This window comes from Apaloderma vittatum, unplaced genomic scaffold, assembly GCF_000703405.1.
Source record: "Apaloderma vittatum isolate BGI_N311 unplaced genomic scaffold, ASM70340v1 scaffold8159, whole genome shotgun sequence".
Lineage (NCBI taxonomy): Eukaryota > Metazoa > Chordata > Aves > Trogoniformes > Trogonidae > Apaloderma > Apaloderma vittatum.
The window spans coordinates 1,142-18,630 of NW_009733471.1; the positions used below are offsets into that span (position 1 = coordinate 1,142).

At 42.6% G+C, this 17,489-nt stretch overlaps 2 protein-coding genes across 2 annotated transcripts in view; one reads left to right on the forward strand and one right to left on the reverse strand.

The window, feature by feature from the left end:
- The first annotated feature begins 2,037 nt into the window (after window positions 1–2,037).
- On the forward strand, window positions 2,038–16,125 carry LOC104278806 (core histone macro-H2A.2). The gene is made up of 8 exons (XM_009875899.1): window positions 2,038–2,273; window positions 8,655–8,761; window positions 9,786–9,983; window positions 10,947–11,057; window positions 12,140–12,239; window positions 13,148–13,237; window positions 15,058–15,232; window positions 15,906–16,125. Exons 1-8 carry the CDS (start codon window positions 2,102–2,104, stop codon window positions 16,069–16,071), a joined length of 1,119 nt encoding a protein of 372 aa, XP_009874201.1. The 5' UTR covers window positions 2,038–2,101; the 3' UTR covers window positions 16,072–16,125.
- A 1,220-nt stretch (window positions 16,126–17,345) lies between these two features.
- AIFM2 (apoptosis-inducing factor, mitochondrion-associated, 2) overlaps window positions 17,346–17,489 on the reverse strand; it is an 11,138-nt gene continuing 10,994 nt past the window's right edge. The window contains exon 9 of the mRNA XM_009875901.1: window positions 17,346–17,489. This exon is cut by the window's right edge and continues 44 nt beyond it. Coding sequence (XP_009874203.1) covers window positions 17,346–17,489 — 144 coding nt within the window.

Consider the following 17,489-nt stretch of genomic DNA (forward strand, 5'->3'; position numbering starts at 1 on the left):
GAGGTTACCTTAATGTGATTTTGATACGTGATTATTTGTAGTGAAGTCTTCCAGCATGGCTCTCTCTAGGGATTTCAGTGCAGGACTGAACTCCCAGGTGATGAAACTGTCCTGCTGGTATTGCAGGAATCACATAGTAGCCTAGCGCATACATTTAAAAAAATCCACCTTAAAATGAGGTTTTTTGCTCATATTACTCAGAAGACTATTCCAGAATTTCGCTCCTCTGATGGCTAGAAACCTAATTCCCAGCCTACGTGTAGTCATTCATTTGAATGTCAGTTGTCACGAGCTGAAAAGGTTTTTTAAAGGTTAATCAGTAGCACAATATGAAATTGATAGTTTATAAAGGGTTTGTCACAAATTCAGCAGGTTTTGCTGAGCAGGAGGGCTGGAGGAAGGGACCTCGAGAGATCACCTCGTCCAGCCTCCTGTCCCAGCACTGCCTCTGCCGTTTCTGATACAGGTTCTCTAATCATTTTAAGGAAGTTGTCCTGGTGGAAAGATTCTGCCAGCTCCCCGCCTGTCACTGATAATGTGAAACCAATGTTCTTGTTATGTTATTGTAGAAGCCAACCCTTAACTTTGGCTGTTACAGATGAGCTGGTTTCTGCGAATGTCTGGCTTTGTATGGGACAGGTGACCCTCTTTATTTATGCACTTGCTTTGTAATAAGCAGGAGAAGAATGAACCACAGATTTCTGTGCTCTCCTCAGATAAACGTTGCTTGTTCCTGAGGATTTGCACTGGTGTCAGATGACTTCTTTTTTTGGAGGGGGAGAGGGGGAAGTGGGCTATATAAAGTGCAGGTTGTAAGTAAAATTTAACAATGCCGGCTAAAGTCATCGTAATGTCTTTCAAATTATCTCCCTCCTTTTGTTTCCTTGTTTCATTGGAGTGAATGAATGCTGAGAATTAAGTAGCTGTGCCTTCATTGACGGAAATACCATCTGCCCTTTGTTTGCTTCAGAGGAGTGACCAGGATCATAATTAGGCTACCAGGGCAGCTATCAAAATGGAGTTAAGACCATTTGTTTGTAAACAAAGTTAAATGTTCCCAGTTATTTGAGTGAGAGTGAGAACTGGAGGTGTAACTATGGCCACATGCCCACTTGGTTGTAGCTGACTTCAGGATTTGTTGTCTGTTTACCTGCAATCTCACCCTTGCCAGAAAAACAAGGAGAAAATGAGATTTGCTTTCTTTGCTCCTGTGAATAGACTTCACTGGCTCTTAATCTAGGGGGAAAAAAAATAACAACACATCTTCAGGGACAGAAAAACCTGGTAGCCAGTGCTTTTAAGATGAGAGATCAAAGACCTCTTCTGAGCTCTGTGGAGGAAGGCTTCTGGAGCTCCCAGGAGGTGATCTGGGAGGAATTATGAAAGTGGTGAAGTCTGTGAGCTGGTCTCTGGGCTTGGTTCCTCAGGCCAGAGCAGCACGAGGGGAGGAGGTTCTTGAAGCAGAGCTGCTTTCTTGCTTCTCTTCTTCAGCCATGCATGTGAAATTCCCCATTAAAAGACCTGTAAAGAAGCAATGTGGTTGTAGATAGGTTTTATATTCTCCCGTGCAAGCAGTGCGACTTCCTCTGCTTGTAGGTGGCACCGGTAGCTGCTTTTTGGATTGTTTAATGCTGCGCATTATGCCAATATTTCTCAGCTGTTTATAACTTGCTAAACTTAACAGTGAGTGTGGAAGTCTTCCATGCTCTGGTTGTCAGCCTTGGTGTGATTTGGTTTTTGTTTCGTTTGCTTGTTGTTGGTTTTTTTTTTTTGAAGATTAATTTAATGAGCATCTGATTTTTAATTTTTTTTTTAATGCATTCTCCAAACTACTTTTTCTAGGGTGTTGCTACACTGACAGTGCATTAGTCAAAAGAAAAGTTGTAGAAATGTTCCAATTATCCAACTTTTGGTGACTAATGCTTAGCCTTAATAGGTGTGGAGAATGGGTTTGGATTTTTTTTCTTTGGGAAGAACAGGATAATGCATAAAGATTTTTCTCACGTGCTGAACACCAACCTCGTTTCTTTTCTCTTGCAGCTTGTGGACTGGAGCAAGGCATTAAGAATCACCAGCAAATCAAAAAGCACGAAGCTGCAAGATGTCAGGCCGAAGCGGGAAGAAGAAAATGTCTAAACTCTCACGCTCAAGCAGGGCGGGTGTGATTTTCCCTGTGGGGAGAATGATGCGCTACTTAAAGAAAGGAACGCACAAGTACCGGATAGGTGTCGGAGCGCCGGTTTACATGGCAGCCGTCATAGAGTACCTTGCAGGTAAACCCAGAACCTGGTCCTGGAAGTGCTGGTCATGCACAGAAGCCAGGGATATACTTAGGATGGGATACAAACACACTCAGCACTTCTGAAAATTGGGCTCGGCAAGGACAGAATTGGTTGAAATTGGCTTAAGACGCCGAGGAGATTACTTTGCTCCTTGAAGAGGCAGAGGATGGAAATATTCTCCTTTAGAGGCACTATGCCTGGTCACTAGCGGAAAAGATAGTGAGGAGTCATGTCTGTGTGTAGGTAGTTTCTGTCCAACAGAAAACTGATGTGAATTAGGCTTGTGATACAACTGGATATGAATAGCAGGGGAAAAAGAAATTAAACCTACTTTGTACATCTGTTGTGCTTTCTAAGTGAACAAACTCTCTTCTTCTGGCTGTGTTTCTCTGTGCAGAACAGCACTGAAGTATTATAAAATATGGAGGTTGTTCACTTGTGTTTTAAAAATCTTTTTGGCTTGCCTAAATGAATAGAGAAACCGCTTCAGGATTTAAATCTTCCCAAGCACCCTGAGGTTTCTTTTCCCTTCCTTTCTGAATTTGACCTAAGGAAGGGGCAGGTGTCACGCGATGATAACAATATACTGCAATATGCTGTGATGTGTTGCAGTATTTCAGACTGTCCTGCTGTCCTATCTGCTCGTTTTCTTACATAATTGTGAAAAATAGCACCTTAGCAAATCATTACAGTGCCTTGTGCTGAGAGGATTCTGGTTCAGGTTCCTTAGGTGTTACAGATCAAGACTGAGGTGCATTAGAGAATCTGTGAGGAGTCACAAGCCTGGATGGAATTAATTGAACGGGTTGTGTTTCAGGAGCATAGTTTATTGCTGAAGTGGTGTGGAAGAAGCTTGCTTGGAGCCTGGTTGTCCATCTAAGAACATGCCAGTGCTTATGTAAATGTTACTATCTTTTTTTACACATAAAAGCCTGTTCTTCCTGCCGGACAATAAAAGCACTATTTTCTTGCAAAGATGTGGAGAAAACCTGAAATGGTTATAATTTCACCATCAAAATAAAATTTCTGATGGCGCATGTTACAGAAACTTCCACATTTGTGCTGATTAATCACAGGATGAGAGATAAGTCCAGAAAAGGAGCTGGTTTTAAAATAAAGCACCACTGAAAAGCAGAATCAAAACCTGAGATGGTGAGCATCTCTCCCACTTGTTCGATTTTATATTTTTTATCGTGTAAGAGCAAACCTGGTTATATTAAGGTGACATGTTTATATTAAGATCATATAATCTTAACAACTGGTTCTCTCAAGTGATTTTTGGAGAAGATCTGTTATTCGTATTTGCACAATCTGTTTACATACATTAAAAATGAAGCCTTACAGTTGCAGAAACCTGTCCCTTGGTGGAGCTGGTGCAGCAGTGCCATGCCAGGGAGCTCCATGACTTGCAGAGCTTGTTCAGCGGCTGCAGGGATGCTCCAGAGGCTGCAGGGAGTTAAGAGGAAAGGTGGAGACAGAGCTCTGGTAGCTCCCCTGCTCTGCTGCAGTGGTTTTCCGTCTTGGTTTTGTTCGTAGGCCCCTGTGTGTGTTCTAGGGAAGGTTTGGGCCTCTGCAGAAATGTCAAAAATACGAATTTCTCTATATCGAGGTGTGTTTGCTTTACTTTGTCATCAGTTGTGAGCCTCTCAGACCCACAATTAGTGAGTCAGTCATCTACAGACTTTCTGGATGTCTGGATATTGCAGGATGAAAAGCATGTTACATGGGGTTTGGAAGTTGCACCGACTTTTATAACTGAATAGCATGCTGTGTAATGGCTTTGCTGTCCTTCAGTCTGGGGAGGAATACGTTTTGTTTTTTCTTTTCCCACTCCACAGGGATCTGTGGCATTCAAAGGAGTTTCTAGTATAAACTTTTGGAGCTGCTTGTTCTGAGCTGTGGTGATTATTACAAGATGCAGTAATAAATTGTCAACAGCACATCTGATACATGCAGCACTTTAATAGAGTTATGGTCAACTTCTTGTGGCGTGCGGCACAGCACTGTTTACCTGTTATCTGAACTGCAGAAGAAGGCATCCTTAAGGTCTAGTACTGAGAACCACTTTTAGCTGTCACTCAAAGCAGTTAAAAGAGCATAAGGAAATCTTAAGGTTTCTTAACTGGTAATACAGGAGTATTAAAAGAGTATTCACATTCTACCAGGAGACCATACTTAAGAAATTTGTCTGTTAACTCCTCCTTTAGCTAGCCTAGGAATGGGGTATTGTCTCAACCTTACTGGTCTGGCTCCTGGCTTCAATTTAATTGTTACCGGATGTACTTTCCTCGGATCCGGGTTGCCCATGCTTCAGAGTTTACTTCTTTTTCCAGTCCTGGAGGCACATCAGTCTGTAACATAAAAACTCTGGCCTCGGCCCAGTTTATTTGAGGTATTTCTTTATTTTTTTTCTTTTGAATAGAATTTGTGCATCCAGTTTTCCAAGCGTGTCTCTTCCCAACAAGTTCATTGGGCAGTCCGGGACATACATGAATTGGTGCATCACCCACTGTTTATATATTTGTAATTTCAGGGGCTCTAAACAGAACTTTGTCCGAGTTTTCCGAATAGCACCAACAACACTGGTCTTGTTTTTACTAAGTGCTCTGTTACATGCATTAAGTACCGAGTATGTAGTCCCTGTATCAATTAAGAATCTACGTTCTCATTCCCCAGTTTCAGTGTAACCAGGGGGTCAGTTGAGGACAACCCCTGCCCCCGCCTCGGTCCTCTTCAGTCTTCGTCCTCACTCCCCGCCATCGTCAACCTCACAGCTTGCTGGCTGGGTTCTGACTCTTTGAGGACATTCTCTTTTCCAATGTCTCCATTCTCCACAGATATTGCATTGATCAGGGGCAAGCCAGGACCCTCTGAAAGGGAGTCTCTTCTCACCTTGAGCCTTGTAGTGACAAGGTGGACAAGGCAGGAAGGGTGGTCTGTTGGCAGCCGGTATCTGTGTTGCCTTGAACCATTGAGCCTCTTGCACATCTGGAGCGTCTTTATCCCCAGTTGCCACGTGGTTCAGACTGCCTTTTGGCTTTGGTGTGTGGTCGGTGTCACAAGCTGCTGAATCCCTGTCTTCTTTTTCCTTTTGTACGCAAGATCGATTGTGGCTGCACCTCACAGCCATTGTTATTTGACTTATCAACCCTGTTGTTAAAATGCCAGCAATCACCGCAACGTATCTCAAAAACAGGTACTTCTACTTTGAGTGATAAGCTAATGTGAAGCTCTCATCAGTGTTCTAAGGCTTTTTGTTTTTATAATCTCTCTGTGCTGTTTTATATCTGAGGCTTGAAAATCGTATTGCCAAAGTGCAGTTTTATTCCTATCCAGGAGCAGATACTTTTCCCCTTGCAAATCGAGGACCAAGGACTCCATCGCCTGATCCATCTTTTCAGAGCAAAGGTATTGCTGGTAGATTTGTACGTGGTAGCCTAACAGGAGCTGTTGCAGTGGAAAAAAGAAAAAGCTAGCCTGTCTGAGATCTTTCCAGTTCTGCTTTCAGTAGTTCTCACAGACCCTTCTTGTCAGTCCAGCTACGCACTTCACAAAAGCAGGCTGAGCTCAGCTCAGCAAATAGCTTTGGCCTGGCCACGATGCTTTTGGCTCCCAGACACTCCAAATCTGTTGATCCATCAGCTAAAGAAACCTCTTTTTCCTGCATGTCACAGGATGAAAAGACATAATCCCATTCAGGTCCTAGCTTGGCTGCTGCTTTTGTCATCTGGAACACAGTTATGTTCTTCCCTGGTCCTGAATTCTTATCAAACAGGAGAAGAGACTCATTTGAAAATACTAGATGTTGCGTAGACCAGGTAGTTTGCTTGTAGCCATCTGTGCTGAAGTGTCTGAAATAACGCTTCCAGTGAGGGGACATCATAGTGTAATTTTGAATCTTGAGGGAAGCAGGATTATTTCAGACCTAACTTGTAATTCTTCATGCCTGGTGCTGAGATCATGTAAAGTAAAACCAACTTACACCTGAGATGAACAAGATGCACGATTTTAAGAGAGCTTGTTACAGTGTGAGTGTTATAAGGACCTATATTCTCGGACTAGTCTTATTAGAGTTTGCGTAACCTCAGCTGTCAAGACTTTTGTACTTGAAATGTAACGCGCTTTCTTTGGGGGTCTGTCATTATCAGCAGACGGTGTGATAACTGAAGGCTTCTGATTTGACATTGCATTTTGCAACGTGCCGTTTTATATTCTTAAGGCTCTGAGTCCCTGCCTCCAGCATTAGACAGCAGCTAGAAGGAGGTAAGGCAATTATTTACGCACGCTAAGAACAAGCGTGCTTTGATTAGTTTTATATATGCGTATTCCACAGTCTGCCGTACGTCATCTCTGCCTTGGATTACTTTCTTCCCGGTGTCCTGTGATAGATGACAAGTGGCTGGCGTTTGAGCGTTCTGCGTTTTTTGCTCTTAACATTAGGCAGAGGACATGTGAGTGCACCATCAGGATGCCGCTGGCCAAAGGACCCAGAACCTGGGGGACTGAGGTGAGCACACAGGTAGCGGAATGTGCCTGTTGGCACAGCTGAAAGAGCTTCAGTTACCACGTGGGTAAATACGTGTTGCTTTTTGCTCTTTCCTAATGCAATTTTTCATCTGCTGTTGGCACGCACCTGCAAAACCCACTGCAGAAGCCTGGGTCTCTTTTTTTCCTTGCTTTATGCTGGCCTGCACAATGGCTGGCAATCTGTTCCTGCTGTCTGCTGCTGCCTTAGCTCCCCTGGCAGAGAGCTGGGAGTTTGGGTCTGAAACCACAGCCCCTGCAGAGGTCAGCGTAGCTGGATTATGCAGGGCTCCTCTTCAGTCTCCTTCTTTAAAGTCCAGGTCAAGTGCTCCAAAGCTAGGAAGTGCCAAAGCCGAGGTTGCTGTCCGGATTTTTAGCGCAGGCCCAGTGCGTATCTGCGGGGTAATCCTGTTCCTGGTTGTTCGATCACATTCCTGGTAGCAACGGCCTAGTTATCGCAACCACAGTTCTAACAGTTCCTCAAATTCGAAGCGCTTGTCTTTGCAGCTCTGATAATGTTTCTTGAAAGCGGTGCACGGCTAATTGTGAATGTTTTCGACAGATACTAAACCAATTTGCTGTGAACATGCACATAATCCTAAACGGTGGCTTTTCAACGTTCGGTTAAGTATGTGTGCTCTGTAGTAGTGAAAACTGGATGACAAGGATGCACTTCTGTTGTTCTGAGTGAAACCGAAAGCTTTTATTTTTCCTGTGAACTAAACCTCTTGTTGAAATCCTTTGGGTTTCATTCAGAGAGCATTATGTATGTTTCTGCTGGATCTTTCCTGCAAGTTCTTCTTTTTAGAATAGTTGCAGCTCTTTATTTAGTTGATTAAAAAGGAGTAAGGTATCATCAATAGGACACTAATGGGCTGTAACTTTACGGTTACATCTGTTACTGACAGATGTAAATACAAAAAAAGCCAGAAAGCAGGAATACTGGGTACTTGTAAAATGAAACAAGGTATGAATACAATTTTTATGTTTATTTGGAGAAAAACATTCCCTTCTCCTTCCTTCTCAGTGTTTCAGTAGAGTCCTCAAATGAGGAATAACTTCAAGTAGGAGCCAAACTGTGTAAGTTAATGAATATATTCTGATATACTCAGAAAGATGTGTCTGTGTTCCCTCATTAGAAAAAACTCAGTGACTTTAGTCACGGTATAAATGTTATTGCAAGTTTAGAGAAACTGCTTGTGAAGTGACCTGTTCCCAGAGATGTAGAAGGTTCTTTCTACCAGTAGTTTGTGCACTGAAGCTCTTATGTTGCTGCTGCTTGCCCCTGAGTCAAACCTTTTGTGAAGCTTCTCACAGATTTTCAGTGCCCTTTAATGCAGAATTGCAGCATCGCCTGGCCAGTTTGTCAGCTTTCAAAGTGTTTCTTTAAATGCACCTCAGTCTTTGTCTTACCTGGTCCTGAGAATTCTTGCTGTTTTGTCAGAACTGTCTGTACTAGATTTGGGGTTTCACTGCATGCTTTGCTGTTCTGTTGTTACAGGGTTACTGCTAAATTTTGTACATTTTTATAGCGTGTTTCTTCTTGCTTTTGTTTTTTTTTTTAGAAGGAGAATTTTGACTTAAGACTTGTAAAATAAGTTATGTGACCCAAGCTTAGCATATTTTCTGTTAGCTGTCCTTCAGGGAATTAGGAGAGACAAATTATTTTACATCAATTTACAAATTCATTGAGCATGGTTTGGTTTCTGCCTTTCTGGAGCAAAGACCGTTTAAATGGCGAAATGCCCCTGAAAAGGTAAATGGATATTAAGAAGGAATATAAAATGAATATACAGGATGTACGTAAGCTGCATTTTTGTTACTCATTTTTTATCTCAATTTTTACAGCCGAAATTCTAGAGTTAGCGGGAAATGCAGCACGAGACAATAAGAAAGGAAGAATAGCCCCCAGACACATCCTCCTGGCAGTTGCAAATGATGAGGAGCTGAATCAGGTACCTGTTTACATTTCAGAGCGAGAGTTATGTGCAGTGGCATCAGTGAAGCTCCTACCACGGAAGGCTAGAAACAGTTTAGTCTGGTACATCAATGAGAACGCAGTTCTTGGAGGAGAAGATGACAAGATTGTGCCCACTTAAATAAAAGTGAACAAAAAAGACGGCTCGGAGATACCTCGTCTTAAATCCTCCAGATATAAATTTTGCTTCTTTTTTGTAGCCTTGTTGAAGTGGGTGAACTTGATTCTTAATTTTTAACTCGAGATGACATGTGACACTTCACGAAAATGTGCCATACAGCAGACTTTTTCCCAAAAGCTGTAGAAATGTACGTTTTCTATTATCCCGTCTGTGAGGCCCATCTCAGGACAGGATCTGACTCACTTTCTGCCGTTGCTGGCTCCAGGACTGCCTCTCCCTCCGTGTGCTGTTAGCAGCCAGACGATGCTGTGACCCTGAAGATCACTTGTGGGATCACTTTTGCCTAAATCTGTTGAGCGAGAAGGGAGAGGTCACGGCCCATGGGCTGTGGATTGCAACTTTCAGGGGTGCTGGAAAGGTTCACTTGGCATCAAACGATCTCTTCTTGCTTGGCCCCACGGGAAGATATATGACGTCATTCTCACTTTGAAAGATTCCTGCGCTTGATTTGTTGGCTTTAAATAACGAAAATATGGTGCCCATGAGGTCATCTAACTGTTTCTAATCAAGGGGACTGAAGAGCTGAAACAGAGGCCGGGAGAGATGGAAAAATGTGGTAATACTACCAGCCCATTCCCTGGCCCCTGGCACTGGTCGCTGGCCTGTGAACCATTGTCTGGTAAAAATTAGACAGATTTGTTTCCCCAACATAGTATCAATTGATTATCTCTCTCTTTTTTTTTTTTTTTTCCATGATAAAGGGACAAAGTGCAACGCTTTAGGAAGCATGTACTCTTCTTGTGTGTGTGTGTCAGCCAAAAAAATTTCAAGTGCAGACTAAGAGAGTCTGTAACATGCTCCTTTTTGCTGCTTCTCACAGTTGCTAAAAGGTGTGACTATTGCAAGCGGAGGTGTCCTGCCCAGAATTCAGCCAGAGCTTCTAGCCAAGAAACGGGGCGCCAAAGGCAAATCTGAGACCATCCTTTCCCCTGCTCCTGAGAAGAAGGGAAGGAAATCCGTGGTGAACAAAAAGAGTGGGAAGAAGGCAAAGTCCACCAAAGCCCGGGCACCCAAAAAGGTAAGAAGGAGGCAGATAGGAGATTCCAGAGGTGTGTGAAAGGGGGCAGAGCGAAACCAACTCAGATGATTAGGAGGAATAAATCAGTGCTTCTGCATGTTTGTTTCTAACGACTGGAAATGGGAGTTGGGAGTTGATAATAGACATGCCAGGATTTTAGTTTTTTTTCTTCTCTAAACTTCTGAAATAAAGGCAAATGCTCTTTTCAGAATGAATTTCTTTAACAAAAACATTGGGGGAAACTTTTCAGATTTCTGTATTGCCTTCTGCAGTGGTTTTTTGATGACTGTGTAGAATCTCTTTATCTTCTAACCGTGCGACAGTGAAGTCCAGCTTTTAAAATAAAGGAAGCTGTAATAAAGGTGTTGTGCGAAGTGTGAGTGCATGGCTCTATATGATCAGGTGGGGTGGTTTTCTTTTGTAAACCAGCATGAAATACAAGGCTTTTTACATGTGCAGAAATACTTGGCTACGAAATGAAGCAAAAGCGTTTTTACATTAATCAAATAGCCTAATGTTGGCAATAGCTCTATTTAGCAGCTCATAGAAGCTGCAGTGAAGGACAAAATATGTCTGAATAAATCCAAACTTAATAAACTTTAGTGTGAGCTCTGCTCTTTTAGCAGCAAAAATAAACTATCACGCACCCGCCCATTAAATACAATCTTAGCTGTTAGTAAAACTACAGATGGATGTGGGTGCTCTGACTCTTAACGTGACTACAAACGTATGTAACACCTCAGATGAACCTCTGATGTTTTAGCATTATATAAACAGTGAAGACCTCTGTTGTTACACCATCTTTGGGGATTAAAAAGCGATGAGTAATATATTGATCTGAGCAGATGAGATTTGTAGTAGCTGATTAAATCTATCCACTACTGAATAATGGTAAATGTTGATTCTGTTGTTTGTTTCCTTTGAGAACTCATGCTTTTTTTTTTTTTTTCTCCTCCCCAACAGAACAAACAGAAGGACAGTGAAAAAGAAGGTGCTTCAAATTCAACATCTGAAGATGGACCGGGGGATGGTTTCACTATATTGTCCTCCAAGAGCCTCGTGCCGGGACAAAAGGTATTACAAAGTTGTAACAGAATGGGATAGCAGCGATGGAGCCCAGCGTAAATGGAAGGATGCTTTTGATCTGACCTTTTTTGTTATTATTATTATTTCAAATTGTAAGGCCAGCTGGAAAATGTGTTCTTCTTGAAATTGCTTCTGTAAGCCCCCTGTACTGATGGTGTACTCTGTTGCGTGAAACAAGAGTTCAGTCTGTCTGATTCTGTCTCTCGTTAAAGCAATGATCTAGAATGTGCCAGACACATAATAATAGATCCAAAAGATTGCTAAAGCTTGTAATCTGGCTGGGTAGATGAAACTTTGATCTCCTTTGTTAGAGTTGAGTCCTGTCCTAAGTTCCTCCAGACTCTGCGCTGCTTCTCACTTTCTTCTCTAAAATGGACAGTGCTTATTCTTCTTGTTAGGTCTTAACTGCTACGGCGTATCTTGGAAGAAATGAGGCGTGCTGCGCACCAGTTCAGCAGCTGTAAAATCTTTCTAATGATTGTTGGGGTTTCTGTCATCTGTTGCTCAAAGTGACAAGGCTGTGAAATCTGGGGAGCAGGCTTTTTTTTTGAGCACCTTAAGGCACTGCATTTTGGCCACATCCTATATCCAGATGCATGGGTGGGTAGAGAAATCCTTATTTTATTTGTGCCAGGAACTGAAAGGGTAATTAATTACTTAGGTGGTGAAACCTTTATAGGTCAGGAGGCTGTTCAGCCCTTCTTCTCAGTCTCTACAGTTGTTTACTGAAGGCAAGTGTTTCTGTGGGAGAAAAGCTTTCCAATTTAGTATTTTCATCTTTAAACGAAAGCACTTCCAAAGTCAGACTTTTCTCTTCAAAGTGTGATACTAGAACATGAATTTTCTAGCAGTAATTTCCTCTGGAGCAAGCCCCCAGGCTGTGGGCATTGAAATCAGTTAACTAAAGGCTAAAAATCAGAATGACCCAGACTGAACACAAAAAAACCCTGCTGACCTCTGAAAGACTGGATCCAGCCTTCTTTCCTTTGAGTTTTTTGGCAGGAAAATGATTTGGCGCTCGAATTACTGTTTTATTGTATTTTTTCTACTCCCTCGTTATTATTTTACAGCTCTCTCTGACACAGAGTGACATCAGCCATATTGGCTCCATGAAAGTAGAAGGCATCGTTCACCCCACAACTGCTGAAATAGACCTCAAGGAGGAAATAGGTGAGGCTCTGCTACGTGCAGAAAAAAACAGATCTAGAGTTGGAACAGTAGCTGGTCTAGTAGCTGCCTGCTGAGATCCCATCCTGTTTCATCCAAATCCTCCCCAGGCCATAAAATCACAGTTACAACACTATGAAAATCAGGCTGGAGCTGAATGAGTTTTAACAGGCTAATCACTAATTTGTCTTTGTTTTTAATGATTCTTTAGGACAACAAAAACGCAGTTTGTCAAAGCACATGAGCAGGAAAGGTGTAAATAATCTTTGTTGTTGTCCTTATTGGATTAGTTTCACATTGGCTTCTGAAAATTGCATGACAAAAATGATATATTAATAATTTTCACTGTAGGTTTTACTTACTTTAGAAATGCTCATGTACAAAGCCTTATGCTGCTCATATGAATAAGGAAATATCACTCCTGCTGTACAACTTGGAAATTGAAGCAAGAGGGAGGTAAAAAAGATACGCAGTCTGTTGGACAGAGAGGCACAGAATCCCGTAACAGGCTTTTGGATCATGGTTTTCCAGTTGGTCGCCAAGGCCTTCACTGACGTCCCAGCTGAGCTTATTTCAGAAAGTGGCGAGGTTTGCACGTTGGGTCAATTCTGGGGGCCGAAAATCTGTGTCCTGAAAATCCCACCCTTTGTTATTTAAGCCGTAAGTCAGAGCAAGATAGCGTTCCTACAAATAATTATGTTAATTTCCAGTAATAACATACAGGGGTTTTCAAAACTGATAAAAAGTAAACTTTACCTGTGACTAGACAGAGCAGTGAGCGTAAACGTCAGCTGCTGCTGATAGAGGGAAACAGGATGCTATGACTACAGTGTTCTTTTAAATAATATAGAGTTGATTTTTTTTCCCTGTGATATCTTGAAGCCAAGGCCTTTTGCTCTGTGTCCTTGCAGGCAAGGCGTTGGAAAAGGCTGGAGGGGAAGAGTTTTTAGAAACAGTGAAAGAGCTTCGCAAATCTCAAGGACCTTTGGAAGTTGCTGAAGGTAAAAAGGATACTACACTCTCTTTTGGGAACAGCTCATTCGACCTGTTCTTTTCTCTGGACGTTCTGCTCTGTTCTTGGTTATGCACCTGCCTTTGCTTATGTGATCTGAATGTTTCTGTTTCTTCTTCGAAGCTGTCTCTCACAGGGGAAGCCAGCTGAGAGGGAAAAAAACCTAAAGAATAGGATACGTGTGCGTACTGTGGTTCCTAGTGAGAATCACGAACAGCTCTCAGTCTGACGCATGAGGTGGTAGTTTTTAAATTATTCTGCGTTATGCATATCTGATGAACAGTGTAATCCAAACAATTACCTCACTTGGAACACAAATAAAGATGTGATACGATCTTTAGAACTGCCAAGCCTTTTGGAAGAGCAGTTGCTGCTCTTCTCCCACGCACTGCAGCTTCATTACAGAAATACAAATTACAGAAGAGCTCCCTTCAAATGTTGGACACATCTGTAGAAGCGAAAAGTTTGGGGTTTGAGATTATGTCTTCCTTTGTCAACAAGCTGAAACAATTCATGGCGTTGGAAGGTGGCTGCAGGGCAGATGGAAAGGAGTTACAATCTCCTAGCACCTTATTTGGCTCAGTGTTTCTATCTTCAAGAAACTAAACGCTTTAAATAGTGTAGTTCTCAAAAATTCCTAACTGAATAGCCTGGTTTTATGATCCCAAATGACAGGGAAAATTTGTACAAGATAATTTGCTTCACTTCTGCATTGAATCGAGAGTCTATGCCGTAACAGCAAAGTAAACTACTTTTCTCTGTCAACATCGCGACCTAACTAGAAAATAGACTCCTTTTCTGCTATTAAGGCAGTCCCAGGAAAGAAGATAACCTTTGATTAATAGGCAGGAAAATGTGTTTCTCTGTTTGTGTTTGAAATTTCCCCTTCTACTGGATTAAGGCGAGCAATAATTAATGGTTGTTAATCACCAGAGGTCTACTGCAAACACTTGAGCTCCAGCCTAAGGGGCTTGAAATCAAGCACTCCTCACTGGATACTGTGTGGTTTTCAGTTAATTTGCTCCCTATGGTTTCTCTTGTGGTTGGAATTTAAGCAGCACGGTGAAGCATTAGACAGAATACTTCTGTGCCTGCAACAGAATTCTTCTGTGATGGTGGATAAATCCGAAGGTATTTTTGTCCTCAGGCATTCATTGCAAAGCTGATTTCAGGGTGTTTAACCCAAGATTCCCGAGACCCGGATTGCCAGGTGTGCTAAAGGTCACGATTGCGACAAAAGCAAACTGATGCCATGCTGTGGACTCTGCAGGTCCTGGAGAAGTCTCAGACTTTCTGAAAAATTAATCTGAGATTCCTAATCAGACGTAACTGGCGGAGACTTTCAAGAAGCATCCCTGTCTGAAATTACCCAGCTGTGAAGCGGGTCTAAATATTGCTCCCTAACACTCTGGAGCTATAATGATGGTGCAGGATATTTGTGCAAAGCGTTCAGCTAAGGCTCTGACAGCACTGCAGAAATGTCTGCTGGGGAATTAATGGTGCTGTGTTCAGCGCAAGGTTTTGATACTTTATATAAAACAAACCCAGAGGCCATTCAGAATGAGAAAGCTATAAAGTGTTATTGGATAACTGCACGTTAACCAAACGAGCCCCAGTTTCTTTGGTCTCCAAAGAAATGATGATTGATCACAAAAGTAATGACGAGACGGTCAGATTGTGATTGCAAGTGAGCCATTGTGGCATATTCTAATTCACAACATATTTCTTCAGAGAGGTATTGTAGTTAAGAAGGCACGTCGCACCGAGAGGTTGTTGCAAAACTAAATGTTCTATTTCTGTCCATGTTAGCTGCGCTCACTCAGTTCAGTGGCCTGGCGGCGAAGTTTGTCATCCACTGTCACATCCCACAGTGGGGCTCCGACAAGTGCGAAGAGCAGCTCGAGGAGACTATAAAGAACTGCTTAACGGCCGCGGAAGACAAGAAGTTGAAGTCTGTGGCTTTCCCCCCGTTTCCCAGCGGCAGGTACGACTCTTCTGCACAAGAGGATGCTGTGTTGGGCGGCGATGGTGTAACGAGTGCTGCAGGGGGTTTTCTTTCGTGTTGGAGCTTGCATGCTTATGTTTGATTTTAAATGTAACTATTGATTTTGTTAGTAAGGTCCCAAGAGTAGAGTACATAGTACAATCCAGTTATGTTGTCCTGGGAGTGGATAAAATGGAAGTAAAACGGCGTTTTGGTCAGCGAAATCACCACGCATCACCAAATACGCAGGGCGAAAATGTTTTTTTCACACAGATGCTTTCCAAGACAAGATAATATTTTTATGGATTAGGACAAATAAATAGAGGGGCAGTGCAATTGTTAATGGTTTTTCTTCCTTTTATACGCAGATCTTTTTCGTTTACAAACATTTAATTCCAAGGGAGAGCATTAAAAAACTTTAAAAATCAGACGCGAATGAAAACAGTAGCTGTGCCAGCAAGGAAACTTAATACAGCAGCGGATGAATGTTGCTATCAAAACCTTGGGCTTTGCCTCTGGGATTTGCATGTTGCAAAATTCCAGCTGCCACTGTCTTAACAGCAGCCTGTAATTGTTACAGCCATGGCTTGTTCCTTGCAGCATCGCGTGTGTGTAATGCTCACATAGGCGGCTGACACTCACTTGTTCTGTTTTTTCTTCCCCTGCTGTGTAGAAACTGCTTCCCAAAACAGACAGCGGCCCAGGTGACTCTAAGAGCTATTTCCACCCATTTCGATGGCACCAGCTCTTCCTCCTTGAAGAACATTTACTTTCTGGTCTTCGACAGTGAAAGTATCGGCATCTACGTGCAAGAAATGGCCAAGCTAAACACTAAGTAGCGATGACAGCCAAATGAAACTTTATTTTTCAACAAACTTGAGTAGCATTAAAAGTATTAGAGGTGGGTTTTATTTTTTCAGTGTGGTGAGGAGGGGGAGTGGTAGTAGTGTGATGTGTTGTGCTCGATGAAGAGCTGTGACTAGAGATGAGAAGGGTTTAGTCTGATTTCTTCATGCTGTCGGCATCCTGTAGCCATTTGTGTCACCTCGAGCAATTGAGTTACCATCTCTTTTCAGGAGTTTGTTTAGTGTCCCTTGTTAATTGTAGTTTAGAAGTTTTTAAAGAGTAACCTCATTTTAGATTTGTAGTGATGAACTTTTCACACACCAACACCCACCCACCCACACACACCCACACACACCCACACTCATACACACACACTCACACTTTAAAAAAAGCTCTTAAAAAGGTTCTGCTCCCTTTTCCCTCCCTTGAGGGTGGATGGTAAACTTCTGCCTCCAGCCCACAGAAAGGGGAAAAGGATTTTAGAAGTGATGCATGAGGAGCTTCTGGTTTGCTTTTAACTCACAGTAATCTCTGTAATTACTGCGACTATTTCACGGTGATTTTGTTTGTTTTATAAGAAAAAAAAGAAAAACGTGTGTCAAGCGTGGTTATTGTTATAAACCCTACTTCTGCTGTGGGAATTTCTCACCTTAAAGGAAAAAAATAAAGAACAAAAAAGCAGCAGCATCTGTAATTAAGTGCTTGCAGTATCACACCCAGCCCTTCTGGCTGAAGTACAAGGCTATAAGTGACACAATTAAAGCTGCTGTGGAGATGTTGACACAAAGCTGCGTTATATTCTGTTGACTTCCAGGATTACCGCAGCCTTTTCAAGGCTTTAGGTAGGCTTTTCCCAGGCACCTTTGCCAACCATTCGCACGGCAGAGCAGATTCTGGATCTGTAAGAGGCAGGTGCTTTTTGAAGAGTGGGAGTAGAGAAAGCCAGGGTGAAAAAAAACCCCGAACCACAACACATAATTGAGATTTTGAAAACCGCAGTGTTTATTGTTACAAATCAGGGTCAGCCGAGTTTCTTGCTCAGAGCTATCTCAACAGGGATGTAAAGGAAACATTCCTTCTCTGATTTTTAGCGTGAGAACTTCTGTGTGCTTCATTTGGGAAGCGCCTCGCTCCCCTTTCCAGCGAGGCAGGGCAGCCCTTTCGTGGCTTTAGGAGGTGCTGCAGGAAACGGTTTCAGCCTTTCCAAGCAATGAAAGCACACCTTCACCCTCTTCCAGCTGCTGTTTTCCTTGCTGGGTCGTTCCTCTTAAGAGGGCATTGTCTGTCCCATCGTCTTCCAGCTCTTGGAGACAAACAGGTTCCGGCTCTTGGCAATGGTCACCAAGAGACGTCCCACGTAGTAACCGTTCACCTGGCCCACACCGTCATTCCTGCCCATTGAAAGCAGGAA